The sequence below is a fragment of the Bidens hawaiensis genome, unplaced genomic scaffold (assembly GCF_021521415.1).
Source record: "Bidens hawaiensis isolate Kalapana, Puna unplaced genomic scaffold, B.hawaiensis_p1.1 tig00010432_1, whole genome shotgun sequence".
NCBI lineage: Eukaryota > Viridiplantae > Streptophyta > Magnoliopsida > Asterales > Asteraceae > Bidens > Bidens hawaiensis.
The window spans coordinates 539,951-561,468 of record NW_027491794.1 but is presented as its reverse complement, the minus strand read 5'-3'; the positions used below and the strand labels follow the sequence as shown (position 1 = coordinate 561,468).

The following is a 21,518-nucleotide window of genomic DNA, read 5'->3' as shown; positions in this document are numbered from 1 at the left end:
TTTTGAACGATAATCACACAAATACAATGACCCTACACCTCTGATTATACCAACCTTAACTTGTTTCCTACCCTAACTATAAATCATAATAATACTCACACACATAATAAAATATTAACCATTATCACACCATTTAATTTATTTTCGTATATTTAAATTCAATTCACCCTTTGTAATTACCTAATTATCGTTTGCTCGTATCAACATTTGCTCATACGTGAAATCAAGATTATATCCTTCCGATCTTATGCTCGAGATTTAATTAACCACTTATGGGAATAAATACTTTTTTTCTTTCATTTTTAGAACATATATATTGGGCACACGCAGGATGCTTTTGATTTGTGGGATAGACATGGATTCCCGTTGGATTTGACTCAGGTGCGTCGAGAGTACGTTTTTTTTTAAATTCCTATTACAATAGCAAACAAGGCTATCGCGAAATAAGAGGCATGTTAACATGGAACAGATACCTCCAGCTCTAAAACATTAGTAAATTTTACTCCGCAAATTTTCTCATACAACGCGCTATCAGGAAAGATCCACTTGCATCACCAAAGTTTATATGTTTATGGAAACGTTAGCGACAGATAAAGCAATAAACTAGAATTATAAACCCTTTGGCGAATTCTATCACTTGCATTAAACATCCAAACCGATTGGTTGATTGGTTCTACACTATTTCACATGAGATGTATGAAACTGTTTGTTTAAATTAGGAGTGCAAATGAGCCTAGCTGCTCGCAAGCTACTCGAGCTTGGATTGATAAAAAGCTTGAAGCATGCCGAGCCCAAGCCTCATATAAACTCGTTTACTTATCAAGACCAAGCTCGAGCCTTATATGAGAAGCTCGTTTAGGCTCATCCGGCCTTAACGAGCCTCGTGTATTTTTAAGTTTAACGAGTTGATCTCAAATCACAATACATAAAGCTCGACAATGAACGGCAATATAACATGGCGTGCAAGTGATAATCTATGCTTTACAGTTTCACCCGATCCCATTGGTTAGCATGATACTGGTAGGGTACTGTAAGTTTTCTGGTAACAGTTGGAAGAAACATCGATCTATCAACAAAACAGAGTCCATTGGCCTTAGGCTCGGTAAATAAAAACCGTAAATAGATCTCTCTAAAACCTTATATAATAATTCAGTACCTTGTTACCCTTTTCATTCTACAAGATGCAAAAATGATCCTTTTAATTCTTGTATCATGTTCACAGCTGCGGATAAGGATAATATTATATCACTGCCCGTTAGAAGGGCGGTTCCTTGAAAAAACAGCACCAATATTAGAGAACCTTCGCCCAAATACACCCGAGTTTGGACTCGTGGCTTCTGATTCAAGTATTTCTGAGCGTTCTTCTTTAAGAGCCTGCAGCATATTGCAACATGATTAAGAGTTTAAAATGAGGTTTTGACGATCTGATGTGGAAGATTAAGGGTCTCGTTTGGTATAAACAAGACGAGGGACCCATTTACTAATGTATGGGTCATATGTGAAATTACCCAAATTGTAATATAACTGCAGAACACCTTTTATATTATTTTATTCAAATATTAGATTCTTACTAAAGGAAGAGCCATGATCGAAAAACTAAGGACTTTTGTTCAATTTGCACACAAGTCCCTGGATATATAGTTGCATGCTAAATTTCTCAATTTAAAAACCTAACCATAATGTCTATGAACAAAAGGTGTCTCGGGTCAACCTGACATGTACCCGTTTTGACCCATTACCCAACCCACCCGTTTTGTCACCTCTACATTTCAGCAAACAACAATATTAAGAATAATAACCTTCAAGCCCGAGGCAGAGGCTGAAACAGAATTTCCCAAAGGTCTTTTACCCTGAAAGAGACAAAATACGAATCAGAAAGGAAAGGAAAAGAAAACAAATACTAGGATTTTAAACGAAAACGGATTTAATACTATCAGTCTTCAATAACGATTAGTTTGTCTTAACTCGGTTGCTCAAGCCAAATACAATACAAGTACCAATCTTACTAATATAAGATGGCAACTTTGACCAATTATAAATGGGTCAGTTTGGGTTTGTTATTATCTCAAATGGGTCAAATCACCCAGTCCACCTGTTTTTCTGCATATACTACTAATTTTAACCAATGATTGTTGAGACACGTACCCCAGGCGATACCCGTGGAGACAATTGTTGCTCTTCCATATGAACTGGAGGCAAAGACATAGTCTGCGAGGAGAAACATATGCTAATAAAATATTTCACAAATGCGTGTTCTTCATAATAATAATTTAAGTCAACAGATTGTGAGACTGTAACATTTTAAGCGCAAATAACTGAATACCCAGATGCTATTAAAGCATATAACCTGTCATAAATAAACTATGTGGGACCCATTTATACCTCTTTAGAAAAAGTTTTACTGTTTGCTGATATGGCCTATGATAGTGGATGATCTTACATGTTCAGTAAACCAGAATTTATAAATAAACGAATTGTATTGTTAATAAAAACCTACCCTCTGTGGGGGTGGAAGAGCTGGCTTTGATGAACTAGACGGGTTTGCCTACAAGTTATAGCAAACATCACTTAATGAACGGGTCTGATTACATTGAGTCTCAAGTGGGTCAAAGTGTTAGCTAGAATTAGAATGACTCAACCCGCTAAAACATACCTCAATGGATCCCACAGATGCCTGGTTTTCCAAAGTTATTGCAGTACGTAATAACCTCGCGACTCCTAGATTTGTGTCATCTTGCTTCCATTCAATCCTATTCAACTTGGTCTCCTGTGACAAAAAGAGTTGACCAGTTTCCAAAACATGAGTTGACCATCTAACCAGAAAAGATAGTTGAAAGTCAACTAGGTAATGTAAATGAGTCACACCAGGGTATCAACTGCATGATGTACTTTTTGAACATCTAAAGCAATCCCTTCTGTATTTACTCGTAGAGAAGAAACCTACGTAGTTTAATAAATAAGTTTACATAATATTAATATGAAATTCAACGGTTACAACACAAGAAAACTAAACATACCTCCTCTTTTGTAGATGCAGTGACTTCTGCAAACTCATCTAAACTACAATCGACACGATCAATTCTTGATGATAGATGCCTCTTGGTAGCCTAATCAACAACAAAAATAACCTTGTTAGCTAAATAAAAACAGAAATAAATGAGGTACACTTGTACAAATGTCGTTTGACAAGTTTACCCTTACATTATAATAAAACTCAAGAAGATGAAGTATTTAATAAAAAAGTAAGGGTAAATAAGTCAATTTTGTAACAGAAAACTTACGGCGAGTGAAGAATAAACATTGTCTAGCTGTTTAGCTACAGCATTTGTTGCATCAGATAAACTATGCTTTGTAGCAAACATCATATCAGGAAGTCTCCAACCCTGCAAACATATAAACTATTAACTAACGAAAGTAAAGTGCGAGAGAATAATATTGAGACTAAAGCTAATTAACTTATTATACATGCTTCTTGTCATTTAACAGACTCGAGTAGGTGACTACAGCAAACATAAAGAGAACTGTAACTCAAATGCATTACCATAAGGTTATAAACTATTAATATACACCAAGTGTGTAAAATCTATATAGATAAAAGTAACAGTCTAAGATGGATGATCTGGATGCCGAGTTGGCATACTTACCTTCCACCAAGCATACCCATATCCTACTACAACAACAATGACAATGAGCCCGTAATTTCGGGTACCTGCATGCAAGCGTAACATATTAAAGTGGCGTTAGTGAAAAACCATAACTGAAAGAAATTCAATAAATCAGCATTCATACACACATTTTACTTATAGGATTGATATTTGATAATTGCAGGAAGATCATTTCACAGAATCACAAACATGTGGATGTAAAAGATCATAATCTACATTCCACAGTCCACACATAATAAATTGTCGTGCATTAAGTTAATGAAACTTAAACTGGTATTCATTTGGTACAACTAGAGCTTCCCAAAAATAACATTATACGTTTTTTAACAGCAGAAATAATACTATATATTAGTTTATACTTTTTGCTATGCAGATTAATAGAATGCATATATTAACAACTTTTACTCTTGACATTGTTCTAAATATGAAGGCATTTCTTTTATATAGTGAGAATCGCATACAACAATGAAGATATCTGTATTTAGAAACTCAGCGTATAAGAGTGAAAATATGGTTTTGTATCACATAACAAAATTCCTTCCATATCAGCAACACTATCCTATAACATAGAAAATATACACATTCTATTTAACTACATAGCAAAAAGTATAAAGTAATATATAGGCACTAAGATACCGAAAACTCATGAAAACCACTTTTAAACATTTCTTTTTCTCAATTGTTATTAATCACTGCAAAAACCCAAAAGAAATTTTATATATATATATATACTTGTAGCTGCGAATGTACATAAATGTAGCTCGTAATCTACATACATTTACCTTGTATTAGATGCATTTATGTAACTTCACAAGCTACATATATGTATTTTCGTGAGCCACATATATTTTTTTTATTTCTTTTTGGTGTTGGCAAAGACTAATAACACATAAAAAGAATGAAAAATTAAAAATTAAAAAATACTGTTTAAAGTAGTTTTCATGTTGGTTTTGTTGGAACTATCCCCTATTTGTGTGTGTGTACACATAGCCTCAAAATATAAACTTGTAAATGCATGCATATGTAACTAACCAAACCTTTAACAAGATACCTGAACCAGTAGAAGTCACAATGGTTACGGGTCTATTTGATGCTAGGAGTTGAAGCTCCTGCCTTAGGCTGTTAACCTGTTAATATCATACAGCATCATAATAGCACAAAAACTAATCATGAAAGTGTGATCTGAAATGAAACATACTGATACGAAAAAAACATAAAAAACTAATGAACCGGTAATAAACCTGTGCCATCAATGAGTCATTGCGTGGTTTTGGACTTGACACGGCCTTCTCATCTTGCTTAAATATCTTGAGCACCTGTAAGAACAGAAACCAAGAAACCGTTTTTTAATAAGATAATGAAGAGGCTAATGTGGTTCTGAAATATAATCAATATCTGATGTGTGGAGTTGACTAGCAAATAGATGAATTACCTTAGAAGTACCAGACAATAAATCAGCAACACCAGGAATGCGTCCTTCTTTTGCAAGAACTGAACCAACAAGACCTACAAACAATGATTAATGATATGATATCTGAATGAGAAGATTAAATCTAAAGTATCAGTGTCTATATGATTTTAAGCTTTTATGCACCTAACTAAGGTTAAGATGTCAAGGGTTGATTCATATACTAGAGCAATATGTATTTACTGTAAATCCCAAATTTCCACCATGAAAAGTTCACTATAGTAACTCCAAGTAGGTTTTGACACTTTTAACCAAAACCCGAAATCCGACCCGGGAAAACACTTACCCAAACCCAAGAAAACACTAACCCGAACCCGAACTGTAGTAATTCGGTTCGGTTATCGAGTCTGATTTTTGGGTATCGGGTCAACCCAAAAAACCCAATTATAGTTTTCGTTTTAAAAACCTGATATTAGGTATAGTGATTCAGTACGCATTTCAGCAAAATAAAAATAAATATCTACGCATTCTTCTTATCCAGCCTTGAAGATTCGCTTACGTTCGCATTTTATTCAATTATGGTTGATCGACTGTTAACTGTATATACATCTATCCAACTTATGGCTGATTGGTTATGTTCGCCTTCTTATTCCCAAAGTAATTCATCATCTCTAATTGTGGGATTGCGTATGCAAGTCCATTCATCATCTCCAACTCATGATTACATTCGTTTGTTATTTGGTTATTGTTTTACGAGTGAAGATTAATATGCTGCTTTCATTTTAGCTAACAAAACGTTATGGGTCAAAACTATTTCGGAACTTCATAGTGGCCCTAGAAACTGGAACTGGATCCCAGTTAAAAAGTTCTTGGGTGGCACACGGAATACTATTGGCAGTTTGAAGAAACTAAAGCCCGACTACAATCTGAAGTTCTTTGAACGTCTTACGATTAGTTATGGAGAAGGAGATAAAACAATGTTTTCGCTAAATAAATGAGCAGATTCGGAAATTCTAAAAGATAGGTTTCCATCTTTGTTTGCTCTTGAAACAAAGAAAATAATCTTTGATAGAATTTTCATGGGTGACAAATGAAGCGGTCCTTAACTGGAGTTGGAGAAGATTGCCAAGGTTGACTTGAGAGATTAGTGAAATATCAAATTGCTCAAATTTGGTCACAAATGTACAACGATCAGGTAGTGGCGATGTTTGGCTATGAAAGGGGCTAGACAATTCACTAAATTCGTTTCCGGTAAGTAGCACGAGGTGAGAGTTTGATACGAGGGGAAAACAATTGTTAACTTTGATTGTTGGAACAATTGGATCCCGATAAAAGTAAATTGTTTTATATGAAAAGTGTTACTAGACCGGATTGCAACACGAGTTGCATTAGCGGGAAGAGGCTTAGCCGTACCAAGCTCAGTTTGTGAGGTGCATCAAGAAACCTCAAACCATCTGATGCTACATTGCAGCTACACAAGGGCATTAAGGTCCATTATTCTCTCCTGAACAAAACTCCACATAAACAGGTCCTATGTTTCAGTACAATTTCTCCTTGAATTACCTAAAAATCACCAGGTGTCTAAAGAAAAAGGTAAGGCTGTTCTGGCGAATTTGTTTTTGTCACCCACCACTCCCAACTTTCACCGTATTTGTTTTTGTCACTCCCTCACTAACGGACAATTAACGTCGATAGTGGAATCCCTATTTTCCGGCGAACCCGACGATCGGAAACACAGAAGAGGGAGGCGGCACAGCTAGGGTTCCGCCGTAGCCAGCGGCGACCTCTGATTCAGGATGGTTCAGACATCTACCGAAGGCGGCTGCAACAACTCCAAGGACCGATTGACGCAAAGAGAGGACCAAATACCAATCGATAAGATGCAAGGGCATTCCGAATCCGACGGCTGTGAAATGCATCCTTCAATCTGGTATGATTTTTACATAAATCCACTAACGACGCTAGTCGTCCGTTAGTGAGGGAGTGACAAAAACAAATAGGATGAAAGTTGGTAATGATGGATAACAAATTGAAAGTTGAGAGTGTTATCCGCCAACAGTATTAAAAACCAATATCCCAAAAAGGTATTGGCTAACTAGCTTCTTTTTTTTTGGATACTCGAAACCAGATTAAACAAACCAATCCGAAACTGCAATTGCAAATAATGAAACTGAAATTAAACATACTAGCATTCTAAACCCTAACAATTCAAATCAGCCTAAAACCCTAACAGATTCAATCTCTGTACCATAACCCTACCATTCACAATTAACCATACTGATACATATTACATACGATCCCAATCCATAACAAATGATATTATTATAAAACTAACTCGTTAGGTTAAAGTTTAATTAATTAAATTAGTAACAAATACCTGCACCGATTATTATTGTAAGCTTCCCGAGAGGAAGAGCCATCGTCGATTCAATCAATCAATTGCTTAATTTGTGTTGTTATTATTATACGAATAATTTGTGTACATTTTATTTTTTATTTTCACGTCAATTGATGAGCTTCCAGAAGAACATGTGTTCCTTCACTGGAGAATATTATTCTTTTGAATATGTGAGATGTGGAGTCTTTTATAATCACGCAAATATTTTTAACCAAAAATTAGAAATAAATAATCGGTTGATGGTAATCTTACTTTTAAAAATTCATGCCAATAGTCCAATCTTTCGATTATTTCTTCTCTCAATGGGTCTTTGTTAAAATACACTTAGCTTCGTCAAGTGTTTTTCCGAATTTCAAAACGATGTTTCGAGGTTTTTAATCGGAAGAAAGATGCAAGTCGACTGATGTAAAACTTATCTCGAAAGGGTGATTCAAATGGCTTGATTTTTGTTAATTGGAAATTCAAACACCCGAATCGAAACGTTGTTTCGTTGTTTGGATCACCGTTTCGAGATAAGTTTGACATCAGTCGACTTGCATCCTTCTTCCTATCAAAAGTCCTAAAACATCGTTTTGGATTTCAGAAAAAAAAAGTTAACGACGTTAAGTGCTTTTTAACGGAGGTCCATTGAGAGAAAAATAGTCGAAAGATTGGACCGTTGGCAGAGATTTTTAAAGATAAGATTATTATGTGAGATTATTTATTTCTAATTTACTTTATTTTTATTAGATAATCAACAAATTCATTTTGACTAATCTTAGAAAACTTTCTTATAAATTGTGTTTTCAATTCATTAATTTCAACTATTACAGTTGTGAAGCGAGTTAGACGGCTTTCGAATTTCTTACTAGCTCACTCACATAATGAAATATGTGTGATTTTGGCTCTAAAGAATGATATGTCTTATCATATACCCCTTTGGGTATTAAATAGATTGTAGTCTAGCACTGTAGTGCATTAAAGTATGTATGCAGTAAAGATGTTTCTCTTAAGCAGTTACAAGCGATTATGATGTTTGGGTATTTTGTATATATTAGTGTGTTAATTTTGTAGTTTTGTTTAGTATATTGTTAAAACTTTGATACTTCATACGTGCTATTGTATTTCAGGTCATTGATCGTTAAAGATGCTAAATTGGTGACTTGTACGAGCATGGAATGATATCTCGGGATAACCGGAGCATAACTTGAAGTCTTAGGAAGTGTTAGAAGAATTTAGGAAGAGTTTGGATAAGGAACCTAAAGCCGATGCTAAAACTGAACAAGATGGGTTCACAAAAAACGACCAGGATGTAAAACGAGCATATTCTGTGCTAGAAAATGAGTTACGGGACCCATAATATATGAATTTCGGGTTTCTCGACGAGAGGAATCCAAATATGAAGTTATCTTCCATCGCGTAGCGCGATGGAATGGTCACATGGCCATCGCGCTACGTGAGGGTCCCCATAGTCGGGAAAGTTAGGGTTTGATGTTTTATTTCGTTTTGACGACCCAAGACGCCATTATTCACCTTCCATGTGATTTTCAGAGCAGGAAGGAGAGCCACCATCACTTCCAATCATCTCAAGGTCCCGTGCATGATCCTATCCATCATAACCGAAGCCCGAGAGATGCCGAGACGCGGCTAGATCCTTCAAGTCTTACCCGGGATGTATAGTTTGTAATCTTTCAATTATTTTCTCATGTACTAGAAAGATTGATTGTAATTACTTTGATGTTAATCTATGAGTATTGATGTCTAGTATTATTGAGCACAACGTCAGTTTAGATTTATTGCGATCAGAACGATTAGTGTGCCAGTTGCTATGATAATTCCTTATAGGATTGTTTTGACCTGTTAATTGCAAGAAAGCGTGCGTTTACCCGTAGTTGAGTCACACTGGCAGGGACCGTTTGATAACCAGTGCTGTGTGTTAGCGAGCGTGGATGCCTAAGGTTTAACTGGTTAGTCAGCCTGTAGTTAACACAGGATAGTTTATCTGTTAAATTGCATGACATTGTTGTTTGATTGCTTACTTGGATTCCCGGGTGTGATTTGCTTTGTTTGACTGATTGAATCTTTGATTAATTGTTCGTTTATTATAAAACACAAACTGTTTGCTAGTGTGATAAACACTTTAATTGAATTACTTCATAATGATAGGAATCGTTTACACTTTACACTGACCACATACTCCTCGTGGTTCGACACCCTACTTACCCTGACTAGTTTAAAGTGATTAGGACATTGATTTATATTGTTTTTTACTAGATAGCGACAGTCTAGCATCAAAATGGCGCTGTTGCCGGGGAGTTAGTGCGCTTAGTGTTTTTGTGTTAATTGATTTCTTTGTTTAATTTAGTTTTTATTTTCCCATTTTACGCGGGGTGTGTCCGTTGTGCAGGTAACAGGTTTATGCACACCCGCTATTCAGGAAGAAATTCTCCGCTGATTTACGAGCCAGAAATCGCACGGTTAGCTCGGTAGAACCGAGCTCAAATAAGACAGTCAGATATGGAAGGTCAGAACCAGAATCAAAACCAAAACCCACCACCGAAGTTTTCCAACCCGAAGCTAATCCACCAAATAATCAAAATCCACCAATTAATGACCTACCACCACCAATAAACACCAATCAACAACCCCAAAATTCAGTCCGACAATCCAGAAACCGAAACCGAAACCTTGACAGACCCGGGCCACCAGCCCCGAACAACACCCCTCGTCACCGACAGTCGATTATACGGGATTTTGATCATGTCAGTATTCACATCGAAGACAAAGAAGAAGGAGATGAGGAACAAAAACCGAGGAATGATGGTAGTAACGAGGATGAATCGCGAGTTAGAGGGAATGACGGGTTTGAGCAGAGAAACGCATATGAGGGTATACAGGTTGAGGAAGTTGAGGAACCGGTTAGGGTAAGAGGTAACAGGTGGAGGAACAGAAATCCAGATCGAGGTGGTATAGGAAGATATCGGGAGGATCGAAGATCGCCGAATCAGGTTAACCGGGGAGGTTTTGAGGAACTGAGAGCTAGACGAAGGAATTATGGGCTCCCGGCTCAGGGTGTTAACAGTCGGTTCAGACCGGCTATTTCAGATGGTGCCTCATCGATTGTCCCACAGATTCACATACAGGGACAACCGGCATTCAAATCCCGTCCGTCCTACATCAACATAGTTCCCATTTTCACGGACTGGGATCTGAAGACCCATATTCACACTTGTCAGATTTTTCAGCTAGTTGCGGGTCTATCAGTGATGGTACGTATGATCAGGATGAGGTTCAGTTGCGGTTGTTCCAGTTCTCACTGAAAGACAAAGCCAAACACTGGTTCAACTCGTTACCGATGCACAGTATTGAGAACTGGGGTGAGATGCAGCAGGTTTTCCTTAACGAGTATTATTCATAGTCGAAGACCATCGAGGCCTGAATGGAGATTCGACACTTTTCTCAGTTACCGGGTAAGTTGTTCCATGAAGCTTTTACTCGTTACAAGGAAATGATTAGGAAGTGCCCGCACCATCAGATCGAATTATGGGAATTGGTTAAGTGTTTCGTTGACGTATGAAGACAGAAAACATTTGAAAGCTTCGTGTAATAGTCAGTTGTTGAATCAACCCGAGGAAGATGATTGGGAATTTTTGGAATTTATGTGTGAAGATTCCAAGGCAGAGGCAGCAGCAGATCGAAGACGAAAAGTCGGGGTCACCCGAACAATTAAATCAGCCTCGAGTGAGTCAGACAGAATTGCTGAGTTAGAACGAGAACTCACGGGTTATCGAAAAGAGAAGAAGAAAGAGGTTAGTAAAGTCGGGGTGAAATTCCCGGTTTGTTCAGATTGTGGCGAGTTAGGGCATAAGGTTGAAGATTGCCCCGGGGTTGATGATGACGAGTATACCGACGAGGAGGAAATCAGTTACGCGTACGGGGATTCCAAGGGTCAAGGGTTTGATTCAAACACCTATCACCCGGGCCTAAGGAATCACCCGAATTTCAGATACGGGAACGCTTCGAGTCAGTCAAATCCGAACTTTCAGGGGTCCAATCAGAACCGACAGCAGAACAGCTACCGCTAGGGCGGTTATCAGCAGGGTTCGAACAGTCAGAATAACAGTCGGGGGTATAACAGAGATGGTTACCGGGGTAACAGTTCGTTGAGTGATCAGAATCAGGACCGGCAGAAAGGTAGTTCGGGTAATACAAATGAGTCAATTCATACAAAACTCGATGCGTTGTTGAAGCTTGTGTCAGATAATCAGAAGGAAACGCAGAGACAGTTCGAGTTAAAGGATAAGTCTTCAGAGGCAATGTTAAAGTAATTGGTCAGCTCGCAGCAGACGTGGCGAGATTTCAGAAGAATGCGGGTCAGCTACCGAGCGATACCACAGTGAACCCGCAACATGCCAGTTCAAGCTCTAAGAAAGGTAATAGTGTGCACATCAACGCGGTAAGTCTTGTACCTCATTTTGAAATTACCAGTGTTGAAGATGATTCACCACCGCAGTTTGTTGAGGCGGTGGTGAACGATGTTAGTGATGAGAACGAATGTGTTGGTCAAAATGAAATGGTTTTCCAAAATGAATTGAAATTAAAAACAGATGAATTGTCTTTTTGTGAAAATTGCACTTGTGAAAAATGTTTAAATAGCAAATTGACCAACACAGGAGATGAGGAGGTGGAGGATAATACCACCTCGAGTAAACTCCAAAACCCAGGAGTGTCATTGTTATCAATTCAAATTGCAGAGTTTAAAACTGATTGGGCACTTCTAGATCTTGGAGCATGCGTTAGTATCATGCCTGGCAGTGTATATGATCAGTATGAGTTTGGCCCGTCAGAGAGTGTAAACACCACCGTGGTGTTGGCGGATCAAACTCATACACTCCCTCGGGGCATGGTTACTAATGTAATGGTTCAGGTGGATGAATTTAGCTACCCAGTTGACTTCCTTGTACTTTATTATACGAAAGGAATATTAAACAATCTAAAGTCATACTAAGTAGGCCATTCCTGGCCACAACACATGCGGTAATTGATTGTGCCACGGGAGTTTTGGGAATTAAATGTGGGAACCGTGATAAGCGGTTGTTACTATTTGAAAATGCTAGTAACCCTCTTGTTGACAAGTGTGTATATGTAAACAAGGATCAAAAGAGAGAGGATGGTGCTGTGAATGATAGGAATGAGTTGAATGGTAGCATGAAGGTGAAAGGACGGAATGAGATATTGCATGGAGTTAGAGATGATAAGGAAGTAGCAACAAGAAAGGGAAAGAAGATGAAAAGGAAAGAGGTAAAGAAACCACCTGAATGTGATTTAGAATGGAGGTTGGAAATGTTTGGGCCGGATTCTGGTGTGTTAAAAGGTTGGGAGCAACCTCTTGAGGATGAGCTTTTATGTAACGAGAAGGCTGCATGGAAACGGGTCAGCCGCCCACCTTGAATGTCATAAAATTTTCAAAATGGTGGTAATTGTATATTTTGTATATTTTTAGTTTGCGTTTTTTTTATATTACTAATTGTATTTCAAGCGTACCATCATAGCAAAAGCTAAGTGTGGGGATACCGCAAGGAAAAAGTTGGGATTTTGATGTGTGTGGTAAAGTTATGTCAGAAAACAAGGTTTCAGTTAAGCTACCCAAAGTGCTTTCATGTTCTTTTTTTGCTGTGGTTAATCCAGGTACGCGTATATTTTGTTGTATTGGAACTTTGTGGGTGTAGTTCACTATAAACCCTCACGAGACCTCACTCGTCCACCCGAGCTACCGGGGGGTTTAAAGGGCTTGTTGCATACGCTAAATGCAACCGTGATTCCTACGAAAGTGAGTTAGGTCTTTTATTATTTTTAATTGCAAATTTTTTATGAAACTGACTAACTCGGCTCGGTAATGATTTTTATAATATAATAATATTAACTCTTTGAAAGATCTATGTCTTACACTGGTGAGAAGTGTAACATCTATGGATTTTTCTTGCAAAAACGCTAGTATTTTGTGCTCGTATTTAATAAAGTTCTCGTATTAATTTCATCGTCTACATTTCTTAGTGTTGAATCATGTGTCATTTATTGAATAACATTATCTTTATATGCGTAATTATACGATCCTATGTTCATTTCATCATAATCGTGCTTAATCACTAATATAACACGTTGAACCAGAATACCTAGATTAATATTTTATAACATGTAACAAAATATTTTGTTATTATTATTTTTATCCTAAGTATTTAAATTAATCATTTGATTTAAAAAGAGAACATTCTAAAAACTTCTATCTTAAACCTGTTTCTCAAATTTTACATTATCTAATTTATTTAATTTGAAAAAAAAAAGAAAAAAGAAGTTAAATTAAAAAAAAAAGTGCCATGCACTTTCTCACATGCACACATATCTATTTTTTTTAAATTATTATCATTATTATTTTGTTTATAGTTATTATAATTATAATTATCATTAAGTTATCTCTTGATCTTTAAATAAGTTTTATCTCTATCGCAATTATATTCTAACCTTAACTTTTGGCCTATAAATAGAGCCCTTCATTCTCATATTTTTTTCACACCAAATCTCATTCTCTCTAAGCATAATCAAGTAAGTTTTATATGTTTTCTTAGTTGTTCTTCATATATCTTTGATTTTGATCTTGTTCTTTTGAATTTCTTTTAGTTTGTTCCTATGTTCTTGAGTTTTCTTTTGAATCTTCATAATTGTTCATATACTCTCACCATGATCATCATAAATTGTTAATAAAACCCTTACTTTTTGCTCTAAAAGATTATGATGATCATGTTATTCCAAGAAATCATAATTGTTTTCTTATAATCTTGGATCAAATTATAATTTTTCCATGAACAACTATAAATATTCTTATGATCTTCAAAAAAAACTTACAAAGTTATCATAACTAAAAATTATATTTACATAATTGGTCCTTATACTTTCATAAATGTCAATAAATATCCTAAATTATAATATTTACACTCTAAACCCTATACTTTCATAAATGTCGATAAACATCCTAAACTATAATATTTACACTTTGAACCCTATACTTTCCTAAATGTCAATAAACACCCAAACTCTATGATATTACACTTTTAACCTCGTACTTTATTATTTGTGAAAACCATTCTAAAACATTTTGAGTTAGTATACAAATAGAGTATAAACCGGGTATGTATGTATCTGACAAGCAAACGGTTCTGTCTAAGGCAAGAGTGGCGTAAATAATCCCATTGGACCCGTGACTCTTACCTAGGAATCAACTTGCTGGAGGTCATGCTCTTGGTTTAGAACATTCTAGTATGCGACACTCTAACTAATTTAAAAATCAAACTTAATCTAGGGCATCCCGTAACCGGTTCAATAAACTCTTGCTCGTGTTCGTGTTCATCCGTCAAGCAAGGTGAGTTCATAGCCCCTTTTCATTCTTTTAAACGTTTTATACTTCGGGGTGGAAACATGCAACTTATTTATTCTACGTTTTATACATGTTATTTGATTCAAGCTTTATTTCATTATATTCGTTATGTGTAATCATTACAAGGGTATACTTAATCGCATGTACAACCATTAACTTGTTAAGCCCGTGGTAGTATGATGATAGATCTATTGGCCCGACCCGCCCACGCAGGCCTCGGGTAGAGGCCTGTGTGTTCAGAATCCGACGATCGTTAAACATTAAACATAATAGTCTAATCGTGGATTAGACAACTCGCTAAACGTGTCAGAGGTTTGGTTGTAATCACTAAAGTATACAAAGTAACTTAACACATATGGAATGTTTTCAACATAAAACTTATTTTTTTCAAAACCTATGTTCTCACAAACTATTTTTAGTTGACACTCTCGCATGTTTTTCAGGTGATGGAAATTAAGTTGTGAAGATTCTTGAAGTTTCATATAGGGCATGGGTCAGACTTAGAAGTTGAATGAATAAACTGCTATGTCATATTTTCTATTTGGATTATATTTGAATAATTCGTTGGTTTCTTTTAATAGGATTTTTACATTTAATACTATGTGCATGATTTCAATCTACGCACGCCCCGGCGTTTCCACCTTCGGGCGGGGGGTGTGACAAGAAGCTTGCTTCTACACGTCTCGAGATTTTGCAGATATGGTTAGTCGGTATTAATCAATAGTGGAAACGTGTGTCACGAGTATGTTGAGAGTTGTGGGCCGAGTTTGGCATTGCATTGTCATTATTATCAGGTGATTTCAGTTTCATAAACTATTTTGTTATTTTTACTTTAGTTATTAGGAATGTAATTGTATAATTTGCTTAAGCCCATCACATTTGTTCCCCGAGTTTTTGAATTGTTAAACTGTCACTTTCAACCCCGTCCCTCAAATGTTCGTTAATTGTTTATTATTTTAACATTGAGGACAATGTTAACCTCAAGTGTGGAGATGGGGGAAAATTGAAATTTTTAGCCCGATAGTACCTCGAACATTATTCAGAAACTTAAGTTGTTAACTGTCATTTATTACTATTAATGCCAAGTTAGAGGTTTTTGGTCATGGTTGGTTTTTCAGCTTCTCGATAGTCTTCTCGGCAAAGTTTTTAAAATGAGAAGTTGAAAATGGAATCTTTTAGGCGGGGATAACGATTCAAGGGGACGGGTATACATGTTTCATATCGGCATCCCTTATTTCTAGACATATTGTGAGATTAGCCCCTATACTTAATACACATATTATATGGTAGATATAAAACATGTCTTGTCATTTATTGAGGGAAACCGGTATGTTTTACAGAATTAGAACTTGCTTGTCACATGCTTTTCGAGATCTTAATACCACCACCTGCATGGAGATTAGGACTTTAGAAATCCCGTTTCGTACATATTTTCCTCACTAAATAAACTCCTTACCTGACATTATCCCCAAGGAGCCCATTTGGACCTTATCCTTTTTTGTTTGCTAAACTGAACATTACACACCATTGCAGCCTTGGCCTTTATTTTGTTTTAACCCGTGTGATGAAATCCAGTTCGTTATCGAGTCGTATATATATGTATATATATCGAGTTGTATTTAGTCAGACGAGTTGTAAAGCTGTAAAGTTCTGAGCTGTAATTATCAGTTATTGGTACAAAAAAAAAGAAAAAAAATTGAAAAATCAGCAAAATGACAAAAAGAAGTTATCTATTTAGTTTGTTCAGTTGTAAATAGCAGTGATTGTGTATTTGGTTCGTTTGTATTCGTGAGTCTGTATATTGGTTTGTTTAACCGGGTTTCATCCACCTGAGTCACTAAATAAGCCTAATCCGCACCCAAACCTAAGCCTCAGCAAAACCCTTAGTCCAAGTCTTTATGCAACCGATGGTTAATGGGTGGAGATAAGACTGACCTCAAGCATATTAAGTTGTAACTCATATTAGGTATTTTAGGGCAGAGACATATACTTGCACATCTTTTGATAGTCCATATATTAAACCGAGAGGAGTGTTGATAGTGTGAGGGGTGTGAACATATATGCCCTAACCGGAATCGTTTATACTTTACACTGACCACATACTTCTCGTGGTTCGACACCCTACTTACCCTGACTAGTTTAAGGTGATTAGGACACTGATTTATATTGTTTTTGACTAGATAGCGACAGTCTAGCATCAGGTTACAGTTCTAGTCTTGTGGTGGACGTTTGTGTAGATTAAGAGTAGTTCTTTAGGGTTAAACCCCCTTCAAGTAGAAAAGAGATTGTATTGACTATGTGTTGTGTATTATTTTCTCTCACTTCCTCCCATTTAAACATTTTTCTATTTTGTATCTTTTTCACTTTTGTTTTCCTTCGAATTCCAAATTTCTTATATGATTTTGCTTGTGGTTCTTGGTTCTTTTATTTGCTTTTATATATATATATATATATATATATATATATATATATATTTTGATTATACGTGAAAAATGTCAGCTCAATGGACTTACATTCTCAACGTGAGTGCAAAGAGGGCTCGTGAACTACTTCAAGATTCCTTTACTTGTAATCAATGCTAAAAGTTGAATTATATATAAATCTTCATGATCAAGAAAACTATCAAGATAGAGGATATAAAGAAATTGTTAAAAAATTTTCAACGTCGTTCATTGCATTTAATTCTCTTAAGGATGCATCAAAATCAATTCTATTCAAATAGTCATATATCATATTCATTTTTGCGGAATAATGAAAGATAATAAGGGGTTTTTTGATAATCTTGTGTTGAACCATTAAGACGTCTGACCGATTAAGGTGCTGTTTGTTTTTGAAGATAAAAACTGTCTGCAATCTGATTTCATCTGATTTCATGTCTGCAACTGAAGATGTGTTCTGAAGGTCTGCAATCTGAAAATATAATACTGTTTGTTTTATAAACTGGTTATCATCTGCATAAGCTGAAAATTAGTTACCTATCATACATATCACAGTAGATAGAAGTCATTTAACGTCTGTAGACTAGTAAAATAGTTGGTGGTGGGCGGTGGACGGTGGTGGTGGCGGACGGTGGATGGTGGTGGTGATGGACGGTGATGGTGGTGGGTGGTGGACGGTGTTTGGTGGCGGATGGTAGGTGGTGGTGGTGGGTGGTGGACGGTGTTGGTGGCGGATGGTAGGTGGTGTGGTGGTGGGTGGTGGTGGTGATGGACAGTGATGGTGGTGGGTGGTCGACGGCGTTGGTGGCGGATAGTAGGTGGTAGTGGTGTCGGACGGTGGGTGGTGGTAGTGGACGATGGTTGTGGCCGACGGGTGGATGGTGGTGGTGGTGATGGACGGTGGTGGTGGGTGTTGGTGGCGGATAGTAGGTGGTGGTGGTGCTGGCGGACGGTGGGTGGTGGTAGTGGACGATGGTTGTGGCCGACGGGTGGGTGGCGGTGGTGGTGGACAGTGGTGGTGGTGGTGGTGGTGGTGGTGGGTGGTGGATGGTGGTGGTGGTGGGTGCTGGTGGTGGTAGTGGACTATAGGTGGTGGCGGTGATGGACGGTGGTGGTGGTGGGGGACGGTGGTGGTGGGTGGTGGTGGTGGCGGACGGTGGGTGGTGGTGGACGGTGGTGGTGGCGGCGGCGCATAATGGGTGGTGGTGGTGTTGGACATTGGGTGTTGGTAGGATGCTAAGAAGTGTGAAGATGTGTGAAGAAGTTAAACAATAGCTTCTTTTTTAAGACCATAAAAGCAGTTTGCAGATCTTATTTAAAAAAAAAAACAAACAGTCTTCAGAAGCTTATGTCTGCGCGCCCGCAAACATAAGCCTGCGCGCCCGCAGACATAAGCCTCCTGCAGATGTTTTAAGCAAAAACAAACACCACTAAGTGGTAGTCACTGAATCATTCAGCATGTCTCTGAAACTTAATCATTAAGAAGTTCTATAAATCATTAAGAAGTGTCACCAAACACACTTAGTCCTAGGCCTATTTAGAGGTATCATCTTATTAGAACTATATATTAAGAGGCTATCAAACAATCTCTAAGCAGCGAAATACAAATACAACCAATCAAAAGGACGTCATTTAGATAATTAGATGTATTTATTTATCTGCATTCTGATCAAGTGCCTTGAACAAAAACAACTTTTTGATCATGCAAGATGGAGATGTGACTAAATAAGCAATGATAAGAGACAAGCTTGTTAGTAAAAATGTACGCTCGTCGAAGCCAAATCAAAATGTATATTAAAAGAAGTGCGTGTATGCATGTGTGTGCGACTTAGATTTATTGTTTAACAATGATAATGTGTGTATTCCAACTTTCTTTACTTTTATAGTTGTTATATGTAAGGTAGTCACGCTGCCCTAAGACTTCACATGTTAGTAAGTCGTCGGATTACCTGATGTATTTGCGGCCCAAACTTAATATGTCAGTAGGTCGTTGGACTATCTGGTATACTTATACCTCGAACTTTAAATATATCATTAGGTTGTTAAACCATCTTAGATTCATAATATGAGATGTTAATCAACTTCACCGGAGTGTGTTGAGATGGTAGTCAAATCAATAGATTCAACGATGTTAAATAAAACTTTTTTTTAATAAATCAAGTACTTTTTCGTAATGTTAATGAGGATTAAACCCGAATTCACTTTTTAAATATGTCATATTTGAACCAACTAACCAACATAAATTTGTATTTTAGTAGTCTTTGTTATCAAAATGTTTATAACTTCTGTAAAACAAAACACAGTATAATTAAACAGAAAGCATTACAAAAATCAAAGCATTACAAAATTAATTAATCATCTAGTTAGCTACCTTTTCAGGTTTTATTCATTTCCCTATTTTAACTAGCAAGATGAATAGATTTGCATCTGAGCCAAGATATGCTCAAAGTTATTGTTCGGTTTCTCGATTGGGTGTGAATGTGTTCCTTCATAAGTCGTTTCAACAACTTCCTCGTCTTCAGATAACCTTTGGACTTGCTTCTTCACGTTGCATCCTTCATACGTGCATCGATAATAGCTCCTATATCAAATTTATACAGAACTCTTAATAATAATATTCATAATAGTAACATAAACAAAAACAAAATGATAAATTTTGAATTGAACAGATTCATATAATTTGGTTTTAGGTAACTTTAGTGGAGTTCGTCGAGTGAATTCGAATTAGGTTTAATTTGAATAAACCAAATTATGGGTAAAAACAACACATATGTAATGAATGAAAGATGAGTTTGTTATTAAGATATGTATATATATATATATAATTCAAATTCGGATATTCATGTCATATAAGTTCGAAAAATCAAAAACTCGAATTCGATTTGAGAACATAATCCAAAATTTGGTTCAAATGCTAACCAAATTCGAGTGAATTCGAACTACTCGAATTTTGACATTTGAAAGTGAATTCGAATTAGGTTTAGTTTGAATAAACCAAATTATGGGTAAAAACAACACATATGTAATGAATAAAAGATGAGTTAGTTATTACAAAAGTGTGTGTATATATAATTCAAATTCGGATATTCAATATAAATTCGAAAAAACTAAAACTCGAATTCGATTTGAAAACATAATCCAAAATTTGGTTCGAATTCGATTGGGTTTTGCGATTCAAAAAGGGGTAGCGGCGCAGCTTGTTGCCCGCTTGCCTTCTGTTTCGATGTAATCCAATAAACAATCATATATTATAGAAACATGTTTTATTGAAAAAAGGAGTATTAATAATGCTAACCAAATTCGAGAATTCGAAACCGAATACAAAGTTTTAACAAAATTTAGTTCGATTCAAATTTCTCTCTTTCAACGGAGATACGAATAATAAACACCATACACAATTTGATAACCGTTGTAAAAAAATCTTGTTATATATATAATATTTCAAAAAAAACACTAAAAACACTCAACTAAACAAAAATTCATGGATCAATTGCAAACATGGCGGGCTTTGGTAGGAGGCAGGGTGGTCGACTGCCCCTGGACCGATCACACCCTGCTAGGCCTGAATTTTTTTTCTTTTTTTTTAGTTTATGAAAAAAAGTAAGTATTTTTAATGATTAAACTCAATTACTCAACAAATTTAAGTCTATTTTTACAAATAAAAATGAATATTCGGCAAACCCAACAAAAAACTATTTTACTTCAGGCCTGAAAATTTTACGCCTTCTACCACAAAAAATTTAACGATTCTTGAGAAGGCCATGATCGCAAAACATATAATTAAGAACTTAATAATGAAAAATCAAACCTTGGAAACTTGCTGTTCTTAACTGCTTTCTGGCCATATTTCCTCCATCTATAACCATCATCCAGAATATCAACTTGACTTCTGGTCTGAAATGCACACTTAGGTTTTCTAGTCTTTTTCTTCTCACTTTTAAATTTCTTCACATGAATCATACTCAACCCGGATCCCGAATCCATCGCCACTTCATGATCAGAACCAAAATTTGGAGGTTTGCCGAATAGACCGAGCTTTTGATCATGATCATCTTCGTAGTCATCATTGGTGCTATAACTTGCATGAGAGTAATCATGCATTAAATCCAGTGATAGATGTGAAGATGAAGATGAGTAGTTGTAGGGATAACCTGAAGCAAAGCTTTCCATTTTTAGAGAGAGGTGATGTGTGGAAGGTGGT

General features: G+C 36.5%; 3 protein-coding genes across 3 annotated transcripts; all 3 read right to left on the bottom strand.

The window, feature by feature from the left end:
* Positions 1-1,204: 1,204 nt before the first annotated feature.
* On the bottom strand, positions 1,205-3,411 carry LOC143535196 (uncharacterized). Its single transcript, XM_077029518.1, has 8 exons — positions 3,282-3,411; positions 3,018-3,107; positions 2,866-2,940; positions 2,654-2,767; positions 2,498-2,545; positions 2,146-2,208; positions 1,800-1,850; positions 1,205-1,374 (listed from the first exon to the last, which is right to left on the bottom strand). Exons 1-8 carry the CDS (start codon positions 3,363-3,365, stop codon positions 1,246-1,248), a joined length of 654 nt encoding a protein of 217 aa, XP_076885633.1. The 5' UTR covers positions 3,366-3,411; the 3' UTR covers positions 1,205-1,245.
* A 68-nt stretch (positions 3,412-3,479) lies between these two features.
* On the bottom strand, positions 3,480-7,508 carry LOC143535197 (uncharacterized). The gene is made up of 5 exons (XM_077029519.1): positions 7,451-7,508; positions 5,098-5,171; positions 4,907-4,981; positions 4,717-4,792; positions 3,480-3,709 (listed from the first exon to the last, which is right to left on the bottom strand). Exons 1-5 carry the CDS (start codon positions 7,491-7,493, stop codon positions 3,606-3,608), a joined length of 372 nt encoding a protein of 123 aa, XP_076885634.1. The 5' UTR covers positions 7,494-7,508; the 3' UTR covers positions 3,480-3,605.
* Positions 7,509-19,678: 12,170 nt separating this feature from the next.
* Positions 19,679-21,518, bottom strand: LOC143535195 (putative WRKY transcription factor 75). Its single transcript, XM_077029517.1, has 2 exons — positions 21,126-21,518; positions 19,679-19,898 (listed from the first exon to the last, which is right to left on the bottom strand). The coding sequence occupies exons 1-2, from the start codon at positions 21,485-21,487 to the stop codon at positions 19,721-19,723; spliced, it is 540 nt and encodes a 179-aa protein (XP_076885632.1). The 5' UTR covers positions 21,488-21,518; the 3' UTR covers positions 19,679-19,720.

What these genes read in the sequence shown, in the direction of transcription:
- LOC143535197 (XM_077029519.1), bottom strand. Translation starts at nt 7,493, where the DNA reads ATGGCTCTTCCTCTCGGGAAGCTTACAATAATAATCGGTGCAG. An exon ending in TACAATAATAATCGGTGCAG is followed by an intron (nt 5,172 to 7,450) that starts GTATTTGTTACT and finishes CATTGTTTGTAG; the next exon opens with GTCTTGTTGGTTCAGTTCTT. An exon ending in TGTGACTTCTACTGGTTCAG is followed by an intron (nt 3,710 to 4,716) that starts GTATCTTGTTAA and finishes GCTTGCATGCAG; the next exon opens with GTACCCGAAATTACGGGCTC.
- LOC143535195 (XM_077029517.1), bottom strand. Translation starts at nt 21,487, where the DNA reads ATGGAAAGCTTTGCTTCAGGTTATCCCTACAACTACTCATCTTCATCT. An exon ending in AAGAACAGCAAGTTTCCAAG is followed by an intron (nt 19,899 to 21,125) that starts GTTTGATTTTTC and finishes AATTTGATATAG; the next exon opens with GAGCTATTATCGATGCACGT.
- LOC143535196 (XM_077029518.1), bottom strand. Translation starts at nt 3,365, where the DNA reads ATGATGTTTGCTACAAAGCATAGTTTATCTGATGCAACAAATGCTGTA. An exon ending in ATGTTTATTCTTCACTCGCC is followed by an intron (nt 3,108 to 3,281) that starts GTAAGTTTTCTG and finishes GTTGTTGATTAG; the next exon opens with GCTACCAAGAGGCATCTATC. An exon ending in CTGCATCTACAAAAGAGGAG is followed by an intron (nt 2,941 to 3,017) that starts GTATGTTTAGTT and finishes TAAACTACGTAG; the next exon opens with GTTTCTTCTCTACGAGTAAA.